Genomic DNA, 22241 nt, shown 5'->3' on the forward strand with positions numbered 1-22241 from the left:
AATCCTCCTTTTTAGAGTTCCGTCGACTAACCCTAGCTTGTTCTTCTCGAAAAGCTGGATTTGCATTGGTCGACTCTAGGTAGAGTAATTTTTTGAGCCGGTCAGCTGAATTGATATGATCGGAGCTCTTGTCGTGTTCGATGGGTGAAGAAACATGGCGTGATTTCTAGGTCAGTTTTTGCCTCCATTGTAGAATCCTTTCCATCAACAGATTATCAATCCCTTAAATGGAATGAATTCAACACAAATCGACTTCAATCAACGAATCGGACTCACAATTACAGTCGAAGCTCTGATACCATGATGATTTCTATATATTAGAGGCAACGCCAAGCCCTAACTCTATTGTATAGTTCATGCAAAGAAGTAGAGAATAGAAATATACAGAGAGAATTTTTGATTGAGAATGAATTATTGGTTACACTGTAAAATGAGAACACAACTATATAAAAAAGATATGATACACTTCTAACCGCCTAACTAACTATACACGTGTGAATTAATTAAGTAGCCACTAATTATTTACATTCCTATTTACAACTATAGCCCCTTCTTGTATGCATTTGAAGTTACTCCTATTTCATGCCGCACCCCAACGAGTGTAATGTAGACAGTCTACCCTGATACAAACATTAGTGGCGGCTTCCATGGCTCGAACCTCTAACCTATAAATATATTCTAATAGTTGCATACTAAACACTTGAATTAGTCGAAAGTTGGTTCAAAGATAAGTATTATCAAAAGAGAAAAAAGGAACATGCCCACTTATACGAGTGGATTTATCATCTAGCGTAGTGATTTTGGATAATTCACATAATTAACACTAATAACTAATTTGGAATCGAGGTAGTGATGATTGGCCGATCAATAATCAGTTTAATTCGTATGAATAAGTCAATGAAGACTAAGATCTTAAATTGGAGTGTCATTGTGCTGCTTCACTTTTACAGATGCAATTCATATGTATTTAAAATTCAGTTATAAACTTTAAATAATTACATCTTTAAATAATATGATTAGCCCTGGAGGGGAGTTAGGTGATTAGAGAATACTGAGTTTTTGAATAAAGTAATTACAATAAAAATTAAAGGTTCTCACTTCGAACTTACCAATTATTATACTGTAGTTTTCACCCCATTTTTATAGTTTTGAAGCTAAGGTAAAACTAAGGAAGAAAAATACATAAAGAGTCACCAACATTATTTATTCATAATTTGTATATCAAGTACATTTACACAATATGAGCAATACATCATTAACTTTGTTGCAAATTGTTTAATTAAACACATATTTTCCTACCAATAAAGGTAATGATATATCAACCTTGCTGATATATAGCCGTTCCATGTACTCTCAGCGAACTAATCTAGCAATGGCATTCTGGAAATAGGTGAAAAGATAAGAGTAAACTTTAAGATATAAAAATAAATGAAATTTAACAAAAAAAAATTAAGACTAAGGTGAAAGCAATCAAAGGGGAAAAAAATGATAGTATAAACTTTGAAGGGTGTGTTTTGGCAGGACGAAAGTCATTTTTCAGGAAAATGATTTATTATCCGGAAGTATTTTTTGAGAAAATATTTTTCGGTGTTTGGTTGGATAATAAAAATATTTTTTGAAAAAAAAAACTCCGTACTTATTAAATATTGGTAAAAATATTAGCAAACCCGATAGTGTTTGATAAAACTTTTGATATATAATTTTACGTGATTTTGATCTAGATAATCTTTGTTAGAATTTTTTATATTTTTCTATTTGGTTCTTGACAATTAATTATCAATTTATCATTTTTAAATTTTATTTTTCACATAATTAGTAGGAGAAGGTGAAACCCAATTCCCTAATGAGATTCAAACTTGTGGTAATTCAGTTTTATATTATAATCATTATTTTATATATATACAACACTTCTCTTTTAATGGACCTTATCCCTATATACCCCGGCCCAAAGTGGGTACGAGATACTGAGTGAGAAACCAAAAAAAATGTTAACATTATTAATATTTGAATTAATATAAAAAATAAATAATTTATCTAGATCTTAATGTTTTTTAATTTCAAAAAATGGAGTATAATTTTTTATACTAGTACTATTTATATAATTTTTAATTATCTAAATTTCATGTTAAAATGTTTAAGAAATTAATATCCGTATTCTCGAGATCAAAAGTTAAAAAAAAATTAATTTTCGTATTTTGAACTCATTCATTCTTTTTTAAACGGAATAAATAATTACCTCAAGAACAAAGCGGGGATCTTCTCGTGGTCCAGCGGTAGCACCCGGGTTCTCGCCCGATTTCACAACTTCCGATTTTTTAGTTTCATCATCTGATATTGGGAAGGGATCGTAGCGTTGTTTTGCAGGAACTCCAGTCCAATCTACTAAAATTTTAACGAATTCCTCTGTAATATCTCCTCCTTTTGTTTCTTTTTTGAGAAAATAATAAAGATCTTCATCTCTTTTATTTTCGTCAGTGCCATACCAATGTTCATGTTTTTCATTCAATTTAACCTGTTAATTTAAGTACAACATCACATCAGTGTTCAGACAAACAAAAATTTCACTTTTAGTCCCAGTAATATAGATAAAGTATCATTTTTGGTCCTTTGTGACATCTAGTTAATTAAGCATGTCTAAGCTTTAATTAATTGAATTGTGCACTATTGATTCGTCTGCTTGTGAATCTTCACAAGATTAACGAATTAGTAAATTTGAAACCAATTCATTGCAAATTTGTATTGCTAATTCATATTTAATAATTGGAAGGTAATATAGTCCTAAAAGTAATCTAAATATTACAAATTTTCAATGTAAAATGGACCAAAAGCACACATTTTAACTAATCGAAGGTCAAATGTATTAAATCATCTATCACAAAGACCAAAATGAAATTATAACCAAGGGAGTAAAAGTGCTATTATCCCTATATTATACTTCACCACAGATCCAAACTTACAAATTACAGATGATAACACTTTTGGTCCCTTGGTTATTCATAAATTTTTATTTTGGTATCATATATCTATATCTATCTATCTATATTATATTAAAAGCACGAAAACCCTTAGCAAAATGTCGTTCGTCTTTTTTACCCTCTTTAAATGCACTTTATATTGGATAAAATTGTAAATACAAATAAAATATTTTTTAGAAAAACAAAATTACCGTAGGAAAAGGAATTAGTAGTAATTAAGAAGAGGACAAGAAGTAGGAAACTCCTTTAATTAGTATCCCTAATACTCTAACAAAAAGGCAAACCAATTCGTAGGTTAAAAAGGGAAAAAAAAATAAGATCATAAATAAGACACTCATTAATTAATATCCTATTAAAGAGGTCAAAATGTTCGTACTTAAAAAAGAAAAAAAATAAGAACATCGGTTAGTAGGATATTAACTACGAACATTTTGACTTCAAGAAATAAAAAAATCATTAAGTAGAAAGATTTTAAAGTCCATCAGTAAGATTTTAAAATCAGTATGTAGAAAATTCATCATTTGATAACCCTATTAAAGAGGTCAAAATTTTAGTAGGTTAAAAAGTGGGGGGAAAAGAATAAGATAATAGTTCGGACATTCTTTAATATCCCTATTGAAGAGTGTAAAAAAAAAGGTTAGTATCCTGATGTTTTATTTTTCATGAACTTGTTCTTTTAATTTTCTATCTATCTATATTTATATTTATATCTATATTATATTAAAAGGCATAAATACCTTTATTTACCATTTAAAGATTTCATATTAGACAAAGTAGTGAATTGAGTTATGTTCCTAATAATTAGGAATTTAAAATTCTAATATTTAGGACATTTAATTTGATCATTAATTTTTTTTTTTTTTGAAATATGTAAAACTCCTAATATTTAGAAACTCAAAATCAAGATTTCATTTTATATAAATCCTTAGCCTAATATTTTTGACTTTAAAATCTTTCTAAAATACTTAACAACTTGCGCCATCTATATAGCAATCAATTGATTTTCTCTTCGTCTCTTATTTCACAGTGATTATGAAAAATTTAAACCTCAAGGTCTTTACATATGTATCCCTCCCGAACCCAAGAAAGAGAATAACGAATATGAAAATTTTGTTCCAAAAAAAGAAAAAATAACTAACGTAATGCCAAAGTTAAACAATGTTGATTTTATTAAAAAATTAAAAGAGAGATAGAGAGAAGTGGCTGACACAAGTAAATGGCTTCTACAAACACAAAGATCTAAAGCAAAATGTCAGATGGATTTTCTTATCCTTTGAAAATAGAATTTTTATTGAGTAACTATAATTGCAGTTAAATATTTAAAATTTTGGATGACCTAATACTAAGAATTTGGCAAAAAATAAATTAATTTATTCAATGTTAAGAACAAATAGTTAAGTATTTTTAGATTAACTAAAAGCAAAAGAATTCAATTCGATTCTTTTTCAAATTAAATTATTTTTCAAGTTGATAAAATTCTTATAGTGCATAAATTTTGTTTCCATAAGAACAACATTGGCGAAGAAAATATTAACTCAACATTAGTAAAGGCAACACGATAAACAATAACAAGGCATCCAAAAACTAAAAGAGAATTTTTAATTCCTTTTAGGGTTAGGAATCTTTATATAGATAGGGAAACAAGATTGAAACTAATGTTTAATGGATATGGTCAAATTAAATTGATTTGTTAAAAATTAATAATAACAACATTATATTGAGCACTTTTATCTCTGAGATTCTTTTGAGACTTCCTCGTAAAATTTTCTACTTTTTATGTATATTCTGCATGGATCCTCCCGCTTGGAAATAAACCTTCTTTCTAAACAAACATATATGTATGAACTTTTGCATAATTAAATTTCTATAAATAATCAACAATGTTGTCTCTTTTGACTTTTTTCAAACTGAAAAAGGTTCTTCCATTTTTTCCTAGAGTTGAAGACCTCATATTTGCTAGTGTTGGGAATGAGATCCCTTCAATAACTTAATATTCTGGCCCTTCAATTTTCTATTTTGTTAGTGAAGTTAATTTGAATTATTTTCAAATTTATTAAAATACACACTATTGAAATTATGCAGAATCCTGACGATCATATATGTCGGAAACCCCCTAATACAACAAGAAATAATTCGTTGAAAAAATAGTGGCCGCAAAAAATTTCGACAGCCAATCATCGCTCATTCGAAGGTCATTTCAGATGAAAAAGGACTTTCTAATGTACATTTTTGCACTCAGTAAATTTTAATAAAAAAGAAAGCATGATAACTTGTGAAATTGAAATAATAAAATTATAATATTAGAATAAATTTTAAATTGTATATATTGACTGAGATGATTGAGGATAGAGTTTCTTCCTTTATATTAGATAAGTTAAATATGATCAACAATCATCATTCTCAAACTTTTTTTTTTGTATTATAAAACAAACACAAATTTTTAATATAATAATTACATAACTTTAAAAAAAATTATATTCATAGAGATAAGGTACACGCACAAAGCGCGTACCTTAAGACTAGTATGACTAAATACATCTAACTTTTAATTAGTCAAAACATATTTTTAATCTTTATTTAAGAAATATATTATATTTAAACTATTTTTAAAACTATATTACCCTCAAATATGAAGTACTATATGATTACAAGAGTTCAAACTTACAAATTAATTAAAACCAAGACATATTCAAGCAAACCCTTCATTATTTTTTTTGAATGGAGGCAATATATAAGATTCTTCAATATTCAAAACTACATAAAACATATACGTAGCAATTTGTGTTAAGTTATATACTTTGTCAGTATAACTAAAGGATATTTATAGGTAAGCCTTTATAACATGTAGAATTTGTAATCTTGAAAATAAGATAGATTACTTATTACAACATGTAAAAATAACCTAAAAATGTAATTCTTTTACACTGACAGTGCGTATAACTTAATTAATTAACTTTAGATAGACCTTTGTATTTAACCACATTTAAAACTTCATGAAGATGAAAGTAGAGTTTACCTTGTCGAAAAGTGGAAATTCAGCAGTATTAAGAATTTCTTGTTTTCCCCCTCCATATACTGATGTGCCTGTTTCTTTATTATCATAGAGAAACCCTAGAACCGCAAATCCTACAAAAGGATGACAAACATATTTCAGACCAATAGAAACAGAAATTCATTAGGAAAATACGAACCTTATTCAATTAGCTATAGCTACTGTATTTGTTTATGTTTGAATTTTAAAAAGGTTTTTCTTGCAGTAGAATATAGTTATGTTTTGTATTAAAAGTTATTTTAACTTTTTGGAGCTTTTAAGTAATTTTTAAAAAAGTAAAAATAGGTTTTTCATTTGAAAAAAAAATTACTTCCACGGTATGGTCATTGAAAAATCAAAATCAAATACATTCAAGCAAATAAAATAACTATAATCACGTCTCATTCTCCAACTAGCAGGTAATGTGTAATAACCCGACCGATCGTTTTGAGTATTACAACTCCATTTTCCCATTTACTACCCAAATTGGGCTTTACAGTTGTTGTGTGACTTGCCGGGGCATTTGGTTCGGGTCCGGTGAGGTTTTGGAATGAATTGGAACACTTAGTTCCAAGGTTTAAAGCTTAAGTTAAAATAGTGACCGGATGTCGACTTATGTGTAAACGACCTCAGAATATAATTCTAATGATTCCAATAGCTCCATATGGTGATTTTGGACTTAGGAGCGTGTCCGAAAAATTATTTGGAGGTTCGTAGTGGAATTAGGCTTGAAATGCCGAAAGGTGAATTTTTGGGAAGTTTGACCGGGAGGTTGACTTTTTGATATCGAGGTCGGAATCCGATTCTGGAAATTGGAATAGCTTCGTTATATCATTTATGACTTGTGTGCAAAATTTGAAGTCATTTTGGATTGATTTGATGTATTTCAGCACAAGATATAGAATTTGAAAGTTCAAAGTTCATTAGGCTTGAAATGGGGCATGATTCGTGGTTTTAGCATTGTTTGATGTGATTCGAGGCTTCGACTAAGTTCGTATGATATTTTAGGACTTGTTGGTATATTTGGTTGAGGTCTCGAGGGGCTCGGGTGAGTTTCGGGGTGGTTTCAGACCATTTTCTAGGCCATTCTTAGTCGCTGGTTTTTTGCCACAGAGGTATGCATCGCGATCGCGGACAAATGGTCGCGATCGCGAAGAGCAATTTTTTTGTTTGGGCACTGTGAATCGCGATCGCGGAAGCCTTTTCGCGATCGCGTAGAGGAAACCCCTGCTGCACTGACCCGACTTTGGAAGCTTATATCTCGTAATCTATAAGGAATTTGGAGATGATACAAAAATGAAAGTGTAGCCCTTTGTATCTAGTTTTCAGAAATATAAACCCTTTGTCATTTGGAATTGTGTAGAAAAAGTTATGGTAGATATACTATAGGCTGTCCGGGAAGAGTTTGGAAATCAATATTGCACATGGCTACTTTTGGAAGATTATATCTCGCAATATCTAAAGAATTGGGAGATGAGCAACACATGTAAGTTATAGCCCTTGATGTCTAGTTTTAAGAAAATTAAACCATTTGCAATTTGGAGTTTTGTACAAAATGTTATGACCATTATACTAGAGGTTGTGTGGAAGTGCTGGAAATTTGTTCTTCGCGATCGCGAAAGGCAAATTTTGGGCTAAAATTTTTGTGCTTCGCGATCGCGAAGAGTAAATGCCTGGACAGAAGATATATTTTGAGGTTTCGGCCATTTTAACACATTTGGAGCTATGGAGCTCGGATTGAAGCGAGTTTTGAGGCGATTTTCACCATATAGATGGGGTTAAGTGATTCTAACTTGGTTTTGGTTAAATTATATGAATCTATTATTGTTTTTATCAACAAATTAGTGTTTGGGGTTGAAAATAGTAGAAAAATTCATAGACTTTAATTGAGGATTTGAAGGCCGAGTTGTGGTCGGATTTGAGTAATTTTGGTATGGTTAGACTCGTGGTTGAATGAGGGTTCGGATTTTGTGAGTTTTATCGGATTCCGAGATGTGGGCCTCACGGGTGATTTTTAGGGCGTAATTTCTGATTTTTGGAAAATATTAGTATTTTGATATGAAATTAATTCTTATAATTTTTGTGAGCTGAATCAAATTAATTATGACTAGATTCGAGCCTTTTGGAAGTTATACGCGCATAATGGAATTTCTGGAGCATTGCTTAGCTTGCTCGACACTGGATTTGGCTTGTTCGAGGTAAGTAACTCTTCTAATCTTGGAGCTGAGGGTATGAACCCTGAATATATATATTATGTGAATTGTTGGGAGGTGACGCACATGCTAGGTGACGGGCGTGCACTATAGAAATTGTGACATAATTATTTTTGTGAAATTTTGTAGTTAAATAATCTTGGCATTTTCCATGCGGTTTTATGTGTTAACGAAATTGAGCTGAAAAGCATATTAAAAATCATGTTGAGGCTATGTGCCAGTACTATTGGGACCCACAGAGGTCATATTGCTGTGAATTATTTATTTTAAATTGAAAATTATACTCAGTCATATTCATGTCATTACATATCATATCTCAGTCTCTGTTATTGTTTATTGATACATCATATCATCATTTTTGGGCTTCATGACATTGTGAGCCCATGAGAGAGAGAGACTGGAGAGATTGATGACTGAAAGAGGCCGAGGGCCTGATTGTGAGGATTATTAGGTGGATCGGGGTTGCCCGCCCGCACCAAGCCATATTGGCTTTATATATATTATACTATTACACATGAGTTGACCGTGCAGCACGTGAGTTGGCCGTGCGGATACATATATTATACTATTGCACGTGAGTTGGCCGTGTGGATACATATATTATACTATTGCACGTGAGTTGGCCGTGCAACATGTGAGTTGGCCGTGCGGATCCAGATATTATTATAGCATGTGAGTTGTCCGTGCGGATCCATATATGATATTATAGTGCGTGAGTTGTCCGTGCAGCACGTGAGTTGTCCGTGCTTATAGCGCTTGGGCTGTAGGAGCCCCTCATGAGTCTGTACACACCCCCCAGTGAGCGCAGTCGACTATAAACAGGGATTGGGCTACACGCCGCAGCAGGTATTGTATAGCGTTGAGTGATTGAGTGTGTTGAGTATAGTGAGAGAGAATGCGAGACAGTGAGATTGAGTACTTTGAGAGTGTGAGTACATGAGTACAATCTCTAAGATACATTGCATTGACATGCACACATGACATATATGCATAGAGATGTGTTTTCCTCATGCTGTACGGTATCACATTATTCATAATTTCTCACACATATTGACAGATGGGCATAGTGATGCATTTGTTTTACACGGGTTATCTGGAAAGAAAATGAAACATATCATTTATTATTGAAAGAATTTTGGAAAAATTATTGCTTTCAAACTTATTCATATTTTTGGAAATTTCGGTAAACTATTTGGGTTTTTCACTGATGCACTTGAAAGGAAGAACTATTATTTTTGAAATCATGATTTAGCTGAGCATTTTATCTCTGAGTTACGTTTGGTATTATTTGCTTTATGTTTTTATGGACTGTTGTGGACTAGTAGTTTTGGACCCGACCTTGGTAGAAGCTCGTCACTACTTTCAACCTAAGGCTAGGTTTGTTACTTACTCAGTACATGGGGTCGGTTGTACTGATACAATACTTCTTCACATTGCGTGCAAATGTTGGTTGTTGTTGTTGATGTGCTCGATAGTTGCGGGATTTGAAGATGTACCAGCGTTCCTGTTGTAGCTACCTCTTATTCATGGTAGCCTTAGATTTATAAAAGCTCTATTTATGTATTATTCAAACAGACTATGTAATTATTTCATTTTCGCTTTGTATACTCTATTCTTAGAAACTCATGATTTGTACTACCAGTTCTTGGGGAATGTATAAGGTTAAGATAATTATTTACTTAAAATGCTTTAATAATTGTTATTGGAATTGGATAATTGAAAGTTGGCTTACGTAGCGGGTTGGGTTAGGTGCCATCACGACTAGTTGGATTTTGGGTCATGACAAGGTGGTATCAGAGCTCTAGGTTCATAGGTTCTGCAAGTCATGAGCAAGTGTCTAGTTGAGTCTTGCGGATCGGTATGATGACGTCCATACTTATCTTTGAGAGGCTACAGGGCATTTAAGATATATACTTCCCATCTTTCTTTTCTTATCGTGCGGGATTGATTCATCTTGGGACATAACTCTTTGAATTCCTTCCACGTATTCATATGCACACATGAGCGCTCAATATCAGTTGTGTATCGCCGGCTTGTGATTTCAGGGATGATGTACGAGATGTGAATTCTATGTTTTGGTGATGGGCCAGTCTGGAGGACTTGAGGCCATGGTTAGACCGCAGTTTAAGCTCGGCTGCTTTAGTTATAACTTGTACAATTGGACTCATATGTCCGGTAATGACCCTACAGTGGAATTTGTGGCTCGATAAGCAGTAGAATGGCAGTATGATGGGTATGATGTGACTGCGGGATGTGTTAAGACAATTTGAATGTGAAGAGAAGTGTTTCCTTGAAATGTAAAGAAATGGCCATTGGGTGCTTGATTTTCGTTTTAATGTGACGTACAGTCTCTAGTATGAATGTTTTGAAGGATCTTTCATATTGTTAAATTTTGGGAAAAATTAAATTCTCATGTCTGGGTAATGAGTTTGAACTCAAATTGACTAAGTGATTGCATAGTAATTGTGACTGCGAAAAGATATAACAAGATGCCAATTTGAGGCTAGGGGGTGGGTTATCTTCTATAGAGTAATCTACATAGGTGTGTTCCTTATATGTGAGTGGAGAGTTACTTTTCCGCCAGCAGGGCGTATGTGTGAAGATTTGAATTTGAATCTGGCTGAGAAAGTTGACTTGAGTGTCAAGAGAATGATTGCGAACTTAGCAGATGATTTGGGGTATTTTTATGGTTGGCGTTGTATGAGCTTGAGAAGAATTTTTTGTTGAACTGACGGAAGTATTAGGATAGTAGTAGAGTATGGATATTGTGAGTTATGAAGTGTTTAAATTTATAGCTTTGAGCCAAGTGGGGGAGCCTACTGCAGACGGCTTAATTTCATGGTTATATATTAAATTTTAGTTTTGGTCTGAGGAATACTTGTGGATTAGTTATGACTTGCAGAGATGGAGTTCGAGAATGACTTGAGTAAACGAATTCTTGGATATGGGTTATATTGTACTTTATGAGTATGTGAAAATCATGGGATGAGTGAGTTGTTATTTTCAAAATATGTAGTACGCACGGAGTATGAATTTGATTGGGGGTATTAAAGTAGAGTTACTTCTTTGAGTGTTGTTGTGCTAATGGAGCACGTGTCTTTTGACCCATATGAGCGGTGCAATTAGATTTGAGCAAAGTGGGTGACTCCCGAGAATATTCTAGTGGGTTTGAGAATTTTATATAGCAATTGAGAATTTCTCCGGACTTTTGTATGGATAAAATCTGAGATTTAAGTTGGATAGTGTCGAGACTTGTGGCATTTTTGTTTATCATTATGGATTTTATATTTTGGTACCAGGAAGGTGAATGAAATGGCCTTAGACTCAAATAAGGTATTCTCAGAGTGGGTGTTTCGGTTGTGGTATTTATATGGGTAATTTTGATGTGGTGAGACTCTACAGATATTTTGGTGGTAATATTCTTTGGGTTTTGTGACCTACGTGGTTTGGTCGAGTTAGAGGAATTTAGTTCTAATAGCTTGGTTATCTGCAAATGGATTTTAAACTGTTCTTGATGGTTTCTACCATGGTTTGAACCGGATATTTTCTACTAGTGTGAGAAACGTGTTGTGTATTGTGATTTCCTCTTGGAAGGAAGCAAGATAAATATTTCTAACTAACAGGATATATAATTTGCTGGTGACCAGAGTTGATAATGAGATTCTTGTACTTTTCACGTGATGGCAAGATAGATGTTATGTGTTGTGCGAAAGTTAGATTTACATGTACAAGGTGGCAGTTCAGTCTTGAAGGAAGGTAACGAAGTTTGGGAAGAATGGTCATGAATTCTTAGACAACATGGGCAGTTCCAAATGACTAGATGAATACGATTACTACTTGGTGTTGTATGAAAAGGGTGCGTATTTCAGAAGGCGCATTGTATTTTGACTTACAGATGTTTAATTAGTATTGCGGTACTCACATGGTTGATAGACTGCTGATATTCAAACTTTGCCAAGTGGCACGGAAGAACTTTTAAAGTATTTCTCGTGGGATGATCATGTATGAGAAAAGTTTTAGACATTCGGGCGGTGGAGATAGGACCAGAAATGGTGGTGCGTGTGTTCTATGGATTTGGAGACTAGGAGTTGTCAGGAACAAATTATTTAATGGTTGTGGACTGTGAAGTTGTGGTCGGAGCTAGCCAGATGATAGAATGTATTATGATTCAGTCATTATGGATTTTCGGAGGGATTTTTATCTATTTGTGAGTAACCAGAGTGATTTGGGGGTCCATTGATAGGCCCAATTAGGATGTGTATTCTACACCGAGCCGGGATGGTTGGCTCCATACTGCTATTGTTGAGGGACGTGTCATTCGGTTGATGTTGAACTTATTCGTGTTCTGAAATGATCTGTGAGTTACTCCTTTATGCTACGAGAAATTGTGATTCATTGGTTATGTGCACAGATAGTGCGGTTCTATTTAAGCCTTATAGCAGAATTTGAGCGTGATGAGTATTTGGGTATTGTATGAGCGATAGCGTAATGGTTATGTCCTTTCAGGTTTTGTGTGGCATTTTTGTCATTTGCTTCTCTGTCGTTATTAATTTGGAGCAGGGTGGCTCGGGGTATATAATATGAACCTTGTGTTAGAATCGGGTGATGGTTCTACGGTGTATGATAAATTTTCAACGTTTCGTTGTGATGGTACTTGTTAATCTGGCGGGGTAGTTCTCTCATTTGAGTCATTTTCCATGACTGGGTACATTTGAATTGTTGCTTATTGGTGCACGGATTGTACGGGTTGTGTCTCTGGGTTATATTGGTACGGTATGTCTGTGGAACAATTATGTTTAGTAATATAAGGCCATTGGACCTGGAATGGGTACTATCAGGTTTAATTTTGGTATATTCGGGAGTATAATATTGAAAGTCGGCTCAGAAAGTGATTACGGTTCTGGTTGGGGCGAGAGAGCTCCATGACTTGTTGATCTGGTAAGTGATCATGAAATTTCGCGTGTTTCTTTTATTATAACCAATGGTTATGGTTATGGCTTGATACAGCTTGTTCAAACTCATACATGGTGTAAATATAAGATTCGTGTCTTGAAAGAAATTCTAAAGGTTAGAAATTAAATTCCAAGGTTTATGGGCTAAAGTTAAATCAATGATTTCAGTTGTATTATGTTGTCAAGCTCATATGGAATAAGGTAACGTGGGTTCACCCCGAGTACATGTGTGGTAAGATGGAACAGTGATTTGATGGCTTGGAAATAACTCTTGGCACGTTCGAGGACGAACGTATGTTTAAGTGGGGGAGAAACTGGTCGATTTGAGTATTACAACCATGTTTCCCCATTTACTGCTCAAATTGGGCTTTACAGTTGTTGTGTCACTTGCCGGGGCATTTGGTTCCGGTCCGGTGAGGTTTTGGAATGAATTGGAACACTTAGTTCCAAGGTTTAAAGTTTAAGTTAAAATAGTGACTGGATGTCGACTTATGTGTAAACGACCTCGGAATTTAATTCTGAGGATTCCAATAGCTCTGTATGGTAATTTTGGACTTAGGAGCGTGTCCGAAAAATTATTTAGAGGTCTGTAGTGGAATTAGGCTTGAAATGCCGAAAGTTGAATTATTGGGAAGTTTGACCGGGGGGTTGACTTTTTGATATCGAGGTCGGAATCCAATTCTGAAAATTGGAATAGCTTTGTTATGTCATTTATGACTTGTGTGCAAAATTTGAAGTCATTCCGGATTGATTTGATGTATTTCGGCACAAGATATAGAATTTGAAAGTTCAAAGTTCATTAGGCTTGAATTGGGGCATGATTCGTGGTTTTAGCGTTGTTTGATGTGATTTGAGGCTTCGACTAAGTTCGTATGATGTTTTAGGACCTGTTGGTATATTTGATTGAGGTCCCGAGGGGCTCGGGTGAGTTTCGGGGTGGTTTCAGACCATTTCTAGGCCATTCTTAGTTGCTGGTTTTTGGCCACAGAGGTATGCATCGTGATCGCGATCGCGAAGAGCAATTTTGCTGTTTGGGCATTGTGAATCGCGATCACGGAAGACTTTTCGCGATCGCGTAGAGGAAACTCCTGCTGCACTAACCCAACTTTGGAAGCTTATATCTCGTAATCAATATAGAATTTGGAGATGATCCAAAAATGAAAGTTGTAGCCCTTTGTGTCTAGGTTTCAGAAATATAAACCATTTATCATTTGGAATTGTGTACAAAAAGTTATGATAAATACACTATAGGCTATTCGGGAAGAGTTTGGAAATCTCTGTTGCACAGGGCTGACTATGGAAGATTATATCTCGCAATATATAAAGAATTGGGAGATAAGCAACAAATGTAAGTTATAGCTCTTGGTGTCTCGTTTTCATAAAGTTAAACCATTTGCAATTTAGAGTTTTGTACAAAAAGTTATGATTATTACACTAGAGGCTGTCTGAAAGTGCTGGGAATTTGTTCTTCGCGATCGCGAAAGGCAAATTTTGGGCTGAAAATTTTTGTGCTTTGCGATCGCGAAGCATTTTTTCCGCGATCGCGAAGAGTAAATGCCTAGACAAAAGATATATTTTGAGGTTTCGGCCATTTTAACACATTTAGAGCTATGGAGCTCGAATTGAAGCGAGTTTTGAGGCGATTTTCACCATATGGATGGGGTTAAGTGATTCTAACTTGGTTTTGGTTAAATTATACGAATCTATTATTGTTTTTATCAACAAATTAGTGTTTTGAGTTGAAAATAGTAGAAAAATTCATAGACTTTAATTGAGAATTTGAAGGCCGAGTTGTGGTCGGATTTGAGTAATTTTGGTATGGTTGGACTCGTAGTTGAATGAGGGTTCGAATTTTATGAGTTTTATCGGATTCCGAGACGTGGGCCCCACGGATGATTTTTGGGGCGTAATTTCTGATTTTTAATAAATATTAGTATTTTGATATGGAATTAATTCTTATAATTTTAGTGAGCTGAATCAAATTAATTGTGACTAGATTCGCGCCGTTTGGAAGTTATACGCGCATAATGAAATTTCTAGAGCATTGCTTAGCTTGCTCGACATTGGATTTGGTTTGTTCGAGGTAAGTAACTCTTCTAATCTTGGAGCTGAGGGTATGAACCCTGAATATATGTATTATGTGAATTGTTGGGAGGTGACGCACGTGCTAGGTGGCGGGCGTGTGGGCGTGCACTATAGAAATTGTGACATAATTCTTTCTGTGGAATTTTGTAGTTAAATAATCTTGGCATTTTCCATGCGATTTTATGTGTTAAAGAAATTGAGTTAAAATGTATATTAAAAATCATGCTGAGGCTATGTGCCAGTATTATTGGGACCCACAGAGGTCATATTGCTGTGAATTATTTTTTTTAAATTAAAAATTATACTCAGTCATATTCATGTCATTATATATCATATCTCAGTCTCTATTATTATTTATTGATACATCATATCATTATTTTTGGGCTATTTTCATGATATTGTAAGCCCATGAGAGAGAGACTAGAGAGATTGATGACTGAAAGAGATCGAGGGCCTGATTGTGAGGATTATTATGTGGATCGGGGTTGCCCGCCCGCAGCAGGCCGTATTGGCTTTATATATATATATATATATATATATATATATATATATATATATATATATATATATTATACTAATTCACGTGAGTTGGCCGTGCAATACGTGAGTTGGCCGTGCGGATACATATATTATACTATTGCACGTGAGTTGACCGTGCAGATCCAGATATTATTTTAGCACGTGAGTTGACCGTGCGGATCCAGATAAGATATTATAGCATGTGAGTTGTCCGTGCAGCACGTGAGTTGTCCGTGCTTATAGCACTTGGGCTATAGGAGCCCCTCATGAGGCTGTACACACCCCCAGTAAGCGCAGTCGACTATAAACAGGGATCGGACTGCACGCCGTAACAGGTATTATATAGCGCTGAGTGATTGAGTGTGCTGAGCATAGTGAGAGAGAATGCGAGACAGTGAGATTGAGTATTCTGAGAGTGTGAGTACATGAGTACAATCTCTGAGATACATTGCATTGACATGTACACATGACATATATGCATAAAGATGTATTTTTCTCTTGTTGTACGGTATCACATTATTGATGATTTCTCACACATGTTGACAGATGGGCATAGTGATGCATTTGTTTTACACGGGTTATCTGGAAAGAAAATGAAACATATCATTTATTATTGAAAGAATTTTGGGAAATTATTGCTTTCAAACTTATTCATATTTTTGGAAATTTCGGTAAACGATTTGGGTTTTTCACTGATGCACTTGAAAGGAAGAACTATTATTTTTGAAATCATGATTTAGCTGAGCATTTTATCTGTGAGTTACTTCTGGTATTATTTGCTTTATGTTTTTATGGACTGTTATGGACTAGTAGTTTTGGACCCGACCTTGGTAGAAGCTCGTCACTTCTTTCAACCTAAGGCTAGGTTTGTTATTTACTCAGTACATGGGGTTGGTTGTACTGATACTACACTTCTTCACATTGCGTGCAGATGTTGGCTGTTGTTGTTGATGTGCTCGATGGTTGCGGGATTTGAAGATGTACCAGCGTTCCTGTTGTAACTACCTCTTGTTTATGGTAGCCTTAGATTTATAAAAGCTCTGTTTATGTATTATTCAAACAGACTATGTAATTATTTTATTTCCACTTTGTATACTCTATTCTTAGAAGCTCATAATTTGTACTACCAATTGTTGGGGAATATATAAGGTTAAGATAATTATTTACTTAAATTGCTTTAATAATTGTTATTGAAATTGGATAATTAAAAGTTGACTTACCTAGTGGGTTGGGTTATGTGCCATCACGACTAGTTGGATTTTGGGTCGTGACAAGGTGGTATCAGAGCTCTAGGTTCATAGGTTCTACAAGTCATGAAAAAGTGTCTAGTAGAGCCTTACGGATCGATATGATGACGTCCATACTTATCATTCCAATACTTAATAACTTGAGTTATTCTTTTATATTAAAGGTTCCTTTCTAAAATAAAAATCCTGAGAAAACTAAAAAGATTTATGATAATTACTGAACTTAATATAAATATACCGTCGTGATTAAATCTTAATCCTAATTAGTTGGTATCATTAAATACTTATCTGCACCCGAATTAAACTAAACATTATGAACTTATCATAGTTAACTGGTCTAATAGTCTATGTGCAAACACATATCATATATTTATTGATTTGGTGTAAATATCAAATGTGAGTAATTTTTATCAGACCGCCTACACATAAAAAATTTTGCTTTCATTAATTGTGTTTAGGAATGGCAAACGGGCGGGTCGGGTGAGATATATGGATGGGTCAAAAACGGATAATGTAAAAACAGATAAAATATTCGGCTGGACTCTTTAATATATATGGATAGAAAATGGATTAATCGGCGGACAATATAGATATCCATATTATAGCTTCTTGAATTTGAATTTGGAAGCATTCTCAGTCTCCCATACTTCATGAATCCCCAATTTATGCCTTTCCAAATGTAAAAGTTAAATCATTGGTTATCTATTGACTATCCATTTTTAAGTGGATAATATGAATCTTATCCATATTTGATTCGTTTTTAAAAGTTTATTATTCTACCCATTTTTAACGAATAATATAGATAGATAACTATTTTTTTAATTCATTTTTTCACCACTAATTGTGTTCAATTTATTGCTGGTCTATATGGATTTCGAAAGATTGCAGGTCTTAAGACAACTTTACTCCCTCTGATTTAGATCTACCTCATTCCTTTTAACACATTCAATCATCAGGATTTCACATGACCTATGTACTGGTACATTTGGAAGCAAAATATGACCAAATTAATCTTAAGCGACCTTATTTTATTTTATTTTTTATTTGTGCTCTATGAACCTTTTTCCGAATGTGATCATTATGACCTTATCTAAACTTTTAGGACACATCCATCGTAACATCTATATTTTTGGATATGTGAGGATATGAAGCCTAATATTCATTTTCCTAGGTAGCGTTGCTTTAGCGTCTATGTTTAGGCTTTATGATTCCATCTAATCTCACATCGATTTTACTTTTCTTTGTCGAGCTAAATTTACATGCATATATTCTGTCTTATTTCTACTTATACTAATACTTCTTATTTTCTAGAGTGTTTTTATTAATTTTAAGTTTTTGGATGACACCCTCACTAGTTTCATTAATTGACACCATATAATCTCAAATAAGCATATATACAGAGGCGGATCCAGTGTGAGAGTTACGGGTTCAATTGAACCCATAACTTTTGACGCGGAGTAGAAATTTATGTGTAAAAATTTATTAAAATTACAAAAATAATAGATTTGAACTCATAACTTTAAATATATAATGGGTTTAATGTTAAACATCTTAAAAATTGAACCCATAGAATTTAAATCCTGGATCCGCCTCTGTATATATACACCATGAGACATCATTATATATGTACTATTGATTGACTCATCCATAACTAAGGTAAACAAGTATAAATACTCAATGCAGATCCCTGGTGTAACTCTTCTATATCTCCTATCGTCGTTTTCAAACTTGCGAAACTCCTATGTGCATATCTTTTATGATATTTATATAATTAATCATTGATTTAAAATACCTTTAAAATAGTAAAATTATTTCTGAACCAACACAGATATTATGTGTTAATTAACTCTCGTACTTTATATTATGTTCTTTTTAAGACGGAGGTGTTAGGTTCAAGTTTAACGATGACAATAAAAAGGTCATATGAATTGAGTAACCTCTATGAAAGGAAGAAAAACCAATGGAAATATGAAGAGCATATACCAAAACTATGAAGGAAGCAATCCAAATATTATTGAATCTTTCCATTATTTCCAAAGCTTTATTTTATTTTTATATATAGAAGAGGAAGATACGAAGTAAGGATAAAAGTAATAGTAACAATAACATTTTAAAGGGTCGATTAGTTAATTTGTAAGTAATTGCGAAAAATACAAATTTGACAAAGAATATAAGTTTGTAAATTAAAATAAAATAGACGACTAACCTTTAGGTTTTCCGTCTTTGTACCTGTTATGCAGTTCATTGAGAAGCTTGATTTCCGACTTTGTCTCATCAGAACTGAAATCAGTATATACAAAATTTCAGCTAAAAATTAGGAATAATGTGAACATAACACATGAATGCATGAATATGAATATATATATATATATATATATATATATATATATATATATATATATTTGATTGTGAACCTAGTTATTATTATAATATTAACTTAAGGTCACTGTCTAAACCATAAACTTTAAATTCTAGATCTGTCTTGCTACGCATAAAATAAGTAATGAGAGAACATATATATACACTATTTTACTTCCTATTTATATAGAGAATTGAAGATCGGTTATTTAATTTCCGGGACTATGATAAAAACTAGAGTGATATCCATTATGGTTCAAAAAGGGTTAATTTCGTGAACGGTCACTCATTTTTTATTTTTTTTGCACCAAAGTCACTTAATAATTTTTTGTAACAAAAAAGAAATCACTCAACTTTACCTAAGTTTCACAAAAAATCACAAAAAACAAAGGAGAATATCCTATATGTTAATTGGGCAAAGTTGAGTGCCTTATTGGTTACTGAAAAATTAGTTTAGTGACTTTTGTGATTTGTAATCCCAAACACCATTTTAGAGAATTTCTTTTTTGTTATTTTTTTTATTTTAAAGGCCAATGAAAGCTAGTGAAATAGACAAAAATCTGAGAAAATATAAAATCTTTTGCAGTGGTCAATTATTTTATGGTCAAAGGGGATTTACAAAAAGAATAGAGAAGAAGAAGATATACCCTTGCTCTGGAATATTAACAATTAGCAGAACCTTCCCACTGTATTTGCGGAGGGAGATATATTTGTTTTCTCTCTGTAAAAGATTACAAACAATAAATCACTTGTTTACCCAAAAGGTACTAAAGGGAGAGGATATTTGTTAGATTATTACAATATAAATATAATTCTGAAATAATTTCAACTATTTTGGCTCAAAATGTACAGTTTGTTTGGATGTTTGTTATGTATACTTTCATAATGTATCGTATAATATTGTATTGTATCATTTTGATGTATACAACGTTTGAATAGATTGTATTGTTTGCCGTCGTTTCATGATGTCATGCACCAACAATATGCAGAATAAACTTGCAATATTATAAAGAAAAAAATGTAAGGTACAAGGTAGAATTATTATATGAAAATATAGGGTAAAAGATATAATATGACTGTTTAATAATAAGGAAGGGCAAGATGAGAAAAAAATAAGGTAACGACGCGACCATACCCAATCGGTCGTTCTATAAAGTGACACTTTTCATTGTTACGTAACGACGGATTTAACGATACGATGCAATAAAATTTAAGTAACAATCAAAATAAATATTATATTTAAAGTAACAATACGATACAATACAACTGGTAACAACCATCCAAACAAGTTGTTAGAAGAAATGCAAATCTTGAATTTATTTGAAATAACAAAAGGATTTAAGAGAATGAAGAGATACCTAGTGTATTAGAAACCAAAAAAAAAAAAAAGAAGAAGAGAGAAAGCAAAGAAAGTAAAACAGAAAATATTACAACAACAACAACAATTGCTCCTTGGTTCTAAATAAGCTGTGTTCGGCTATATATCACTACCATGTTTCTCCATCTAAAATTATTTCAAGACAACATTATTGAAAGACTGTTGCATAAAAGAAATTCGGATGGAGAATTCTTAGAAAACGTAGGACCTAAAGTAAATATGCTAACAAGATTGAACATAAGCCAACTAACAAATATCGCAATATATATATATATATAGAAAATATTAGACCTGGAAAATAAAATACTATCTAATATAGGATAAAGAGAATAATGTTAAATGAGGTGTATTGTATAACATTAATTTAGTTTAGGTTGAAACAGAAGACATATAAGAAGAACAAATGAGAAAGAACATGAATTATATATTATAAATTCAAATTCATTAACATAAATGAAAGAAATTCAAGTTCTTACAATATCGTACGCTTCGAAACGATATACAGTTTTTTCTCCAGCTTTAATAGTATTCAAAGATGGAGAAACTGAATTAGCAACTCTTGAAAATTTTGGTAATGAAAAATTAGAGAAACCATCACCCTGAATAAATGAAGATTTGGAAGACTTAACATGAGAAATCTTGTATGATAAATGTAAATAAGAATCCCTAAAGGGTGAAGGAACAAAACATGAAGAAGGAGAGTATTTTGAGTTTGTTCTTAGTTTGACAAATGATTTAGCACTCAAAGGTGTTGATGCAAAAACCATAGAAGCCATTTTTATTTTGTTTTTGAGAGGGGTTTTGGTTGGATGAAGGGAGGGGAAGAAAGGGGTTTCTAGATCTCTAGATATATGGATTTCAACAATGTTATATATATGCATGAATAGGTAGGGTGCTAAAGCCTTCGTGGACAACGTTATCCGGTACTTATGTCGACTAGGAGCGGAGCTAGCTAGCCCTTCGGATACGGGTTCGGTTGAATCCGATAACTTTCGTCCAAATCTCGTATTTATCTTAAAAAATTATTTAATTATGCACAAATTATTAATTTAGAATCCAGTAACTTGAAAGAATTAGAATACTGAACCCATAAGTTTATAATTCTGGTTTGCCTCTGATGTTGACGAGAGATAATATATACTCGATTAAATATTCGAGTTGTAGGAGAGCTGGTTTGGACACTACCGTTTTAAAAAAGTAAAGTTACATGAATACGTAGGATGCCCAAGTCGTGATAGGCAAGGCGAGGGGCGAAGCTATATGTGATCAAGGATAGTCAACTGAATACCCTTTGCTATTGAATAAAATATTACTTGTTATTAATACAAAATAGACTTTGAACACCCTTGCATAACACATGAATAAATTTGAACGCCCTTATTGAATTTTTTGGTTTCGCCACTAAGCAGAGCCATCGGTACTCGAATTGACGAGAGGTAACAAATACCCAGTTGAATAATTAAGGTGCGACATAAGCTCATCT

The 22241-nt window shown here is 33.2% G+C and overlaps 1 protein-coding gene across 1 annotated transcript; it reads right to left on the reverse strand.

The window, feature by feature from the left end:
* Positions 1 to 1179: 1179 nt before the first annotated feature.
* On the reverse strand, positions 1180 to 21596 carry LOC104117191 (phospholipid hydroperoxide glutathione peroxidase, chloroplastic-like). Its single transcript, XM_009628200.4, has 6 exons — positions 21235 to 21596; positions 20028 to 20101; positions 19229 to 19302; positions 5992 to 6101; positions 2237 to 2512; positions 1180 to 1380 (listed from the first exon to the last, which is right to left on the reverse strand). Exons 1-6 carry the CDS (start codon positions 21532 to 21534, stop codon positions 1354 to 1356), a joined length of 861 nt encoding a protein of 286 aa, XP_009626495.1. The 5' UTR covers positions 21535 to 21596; the 3' UTR covers positions 1180 to 1353.
* Positions 21597 to 22241: the final 645 nt, after the last annotated feature.

Source organism: Nicotiana tomentosiformis, chromosome 12, assembly GCF_000390325.3.
Source record: "Nicotiana tomentosiformis chromosome 12, ASM39032v3, whole genome shotgun sequence".
In the NCBI taxonomy this organism is placed as follows: domain Eukaryota; kingdom Viridiplantae; phylum Streptophyta; class Magnoliopsida; order Solanales; family Solanaceae; genus Nicotiana; species Nicotiana tomentosiformis.

Bases quoted from the DNA above. Each gene is read 5' to 3' on its own strand.
- LOC104117191 (XM_009628200.4), bottom strand. From the start codon at position 21,534: ATGGCTTCTATGGTTTTTGCATCAACACCTTTGAGTGCTAAATCATTT. The intron at 20,102-21,234 runs GTAAGAACTTGA...AATCTTTTACAG, and splicing joins GTTTCGAAGCGTACGATATT to AGAGAAAACAAATATATCTC. The intron at 2,513-5,991 runs GTAAACTCTACT...TTAAATTAACAG, and splicing joins AATTTCCACTTTTCGACAAG to GTTAAATTGAATGAAAAACA.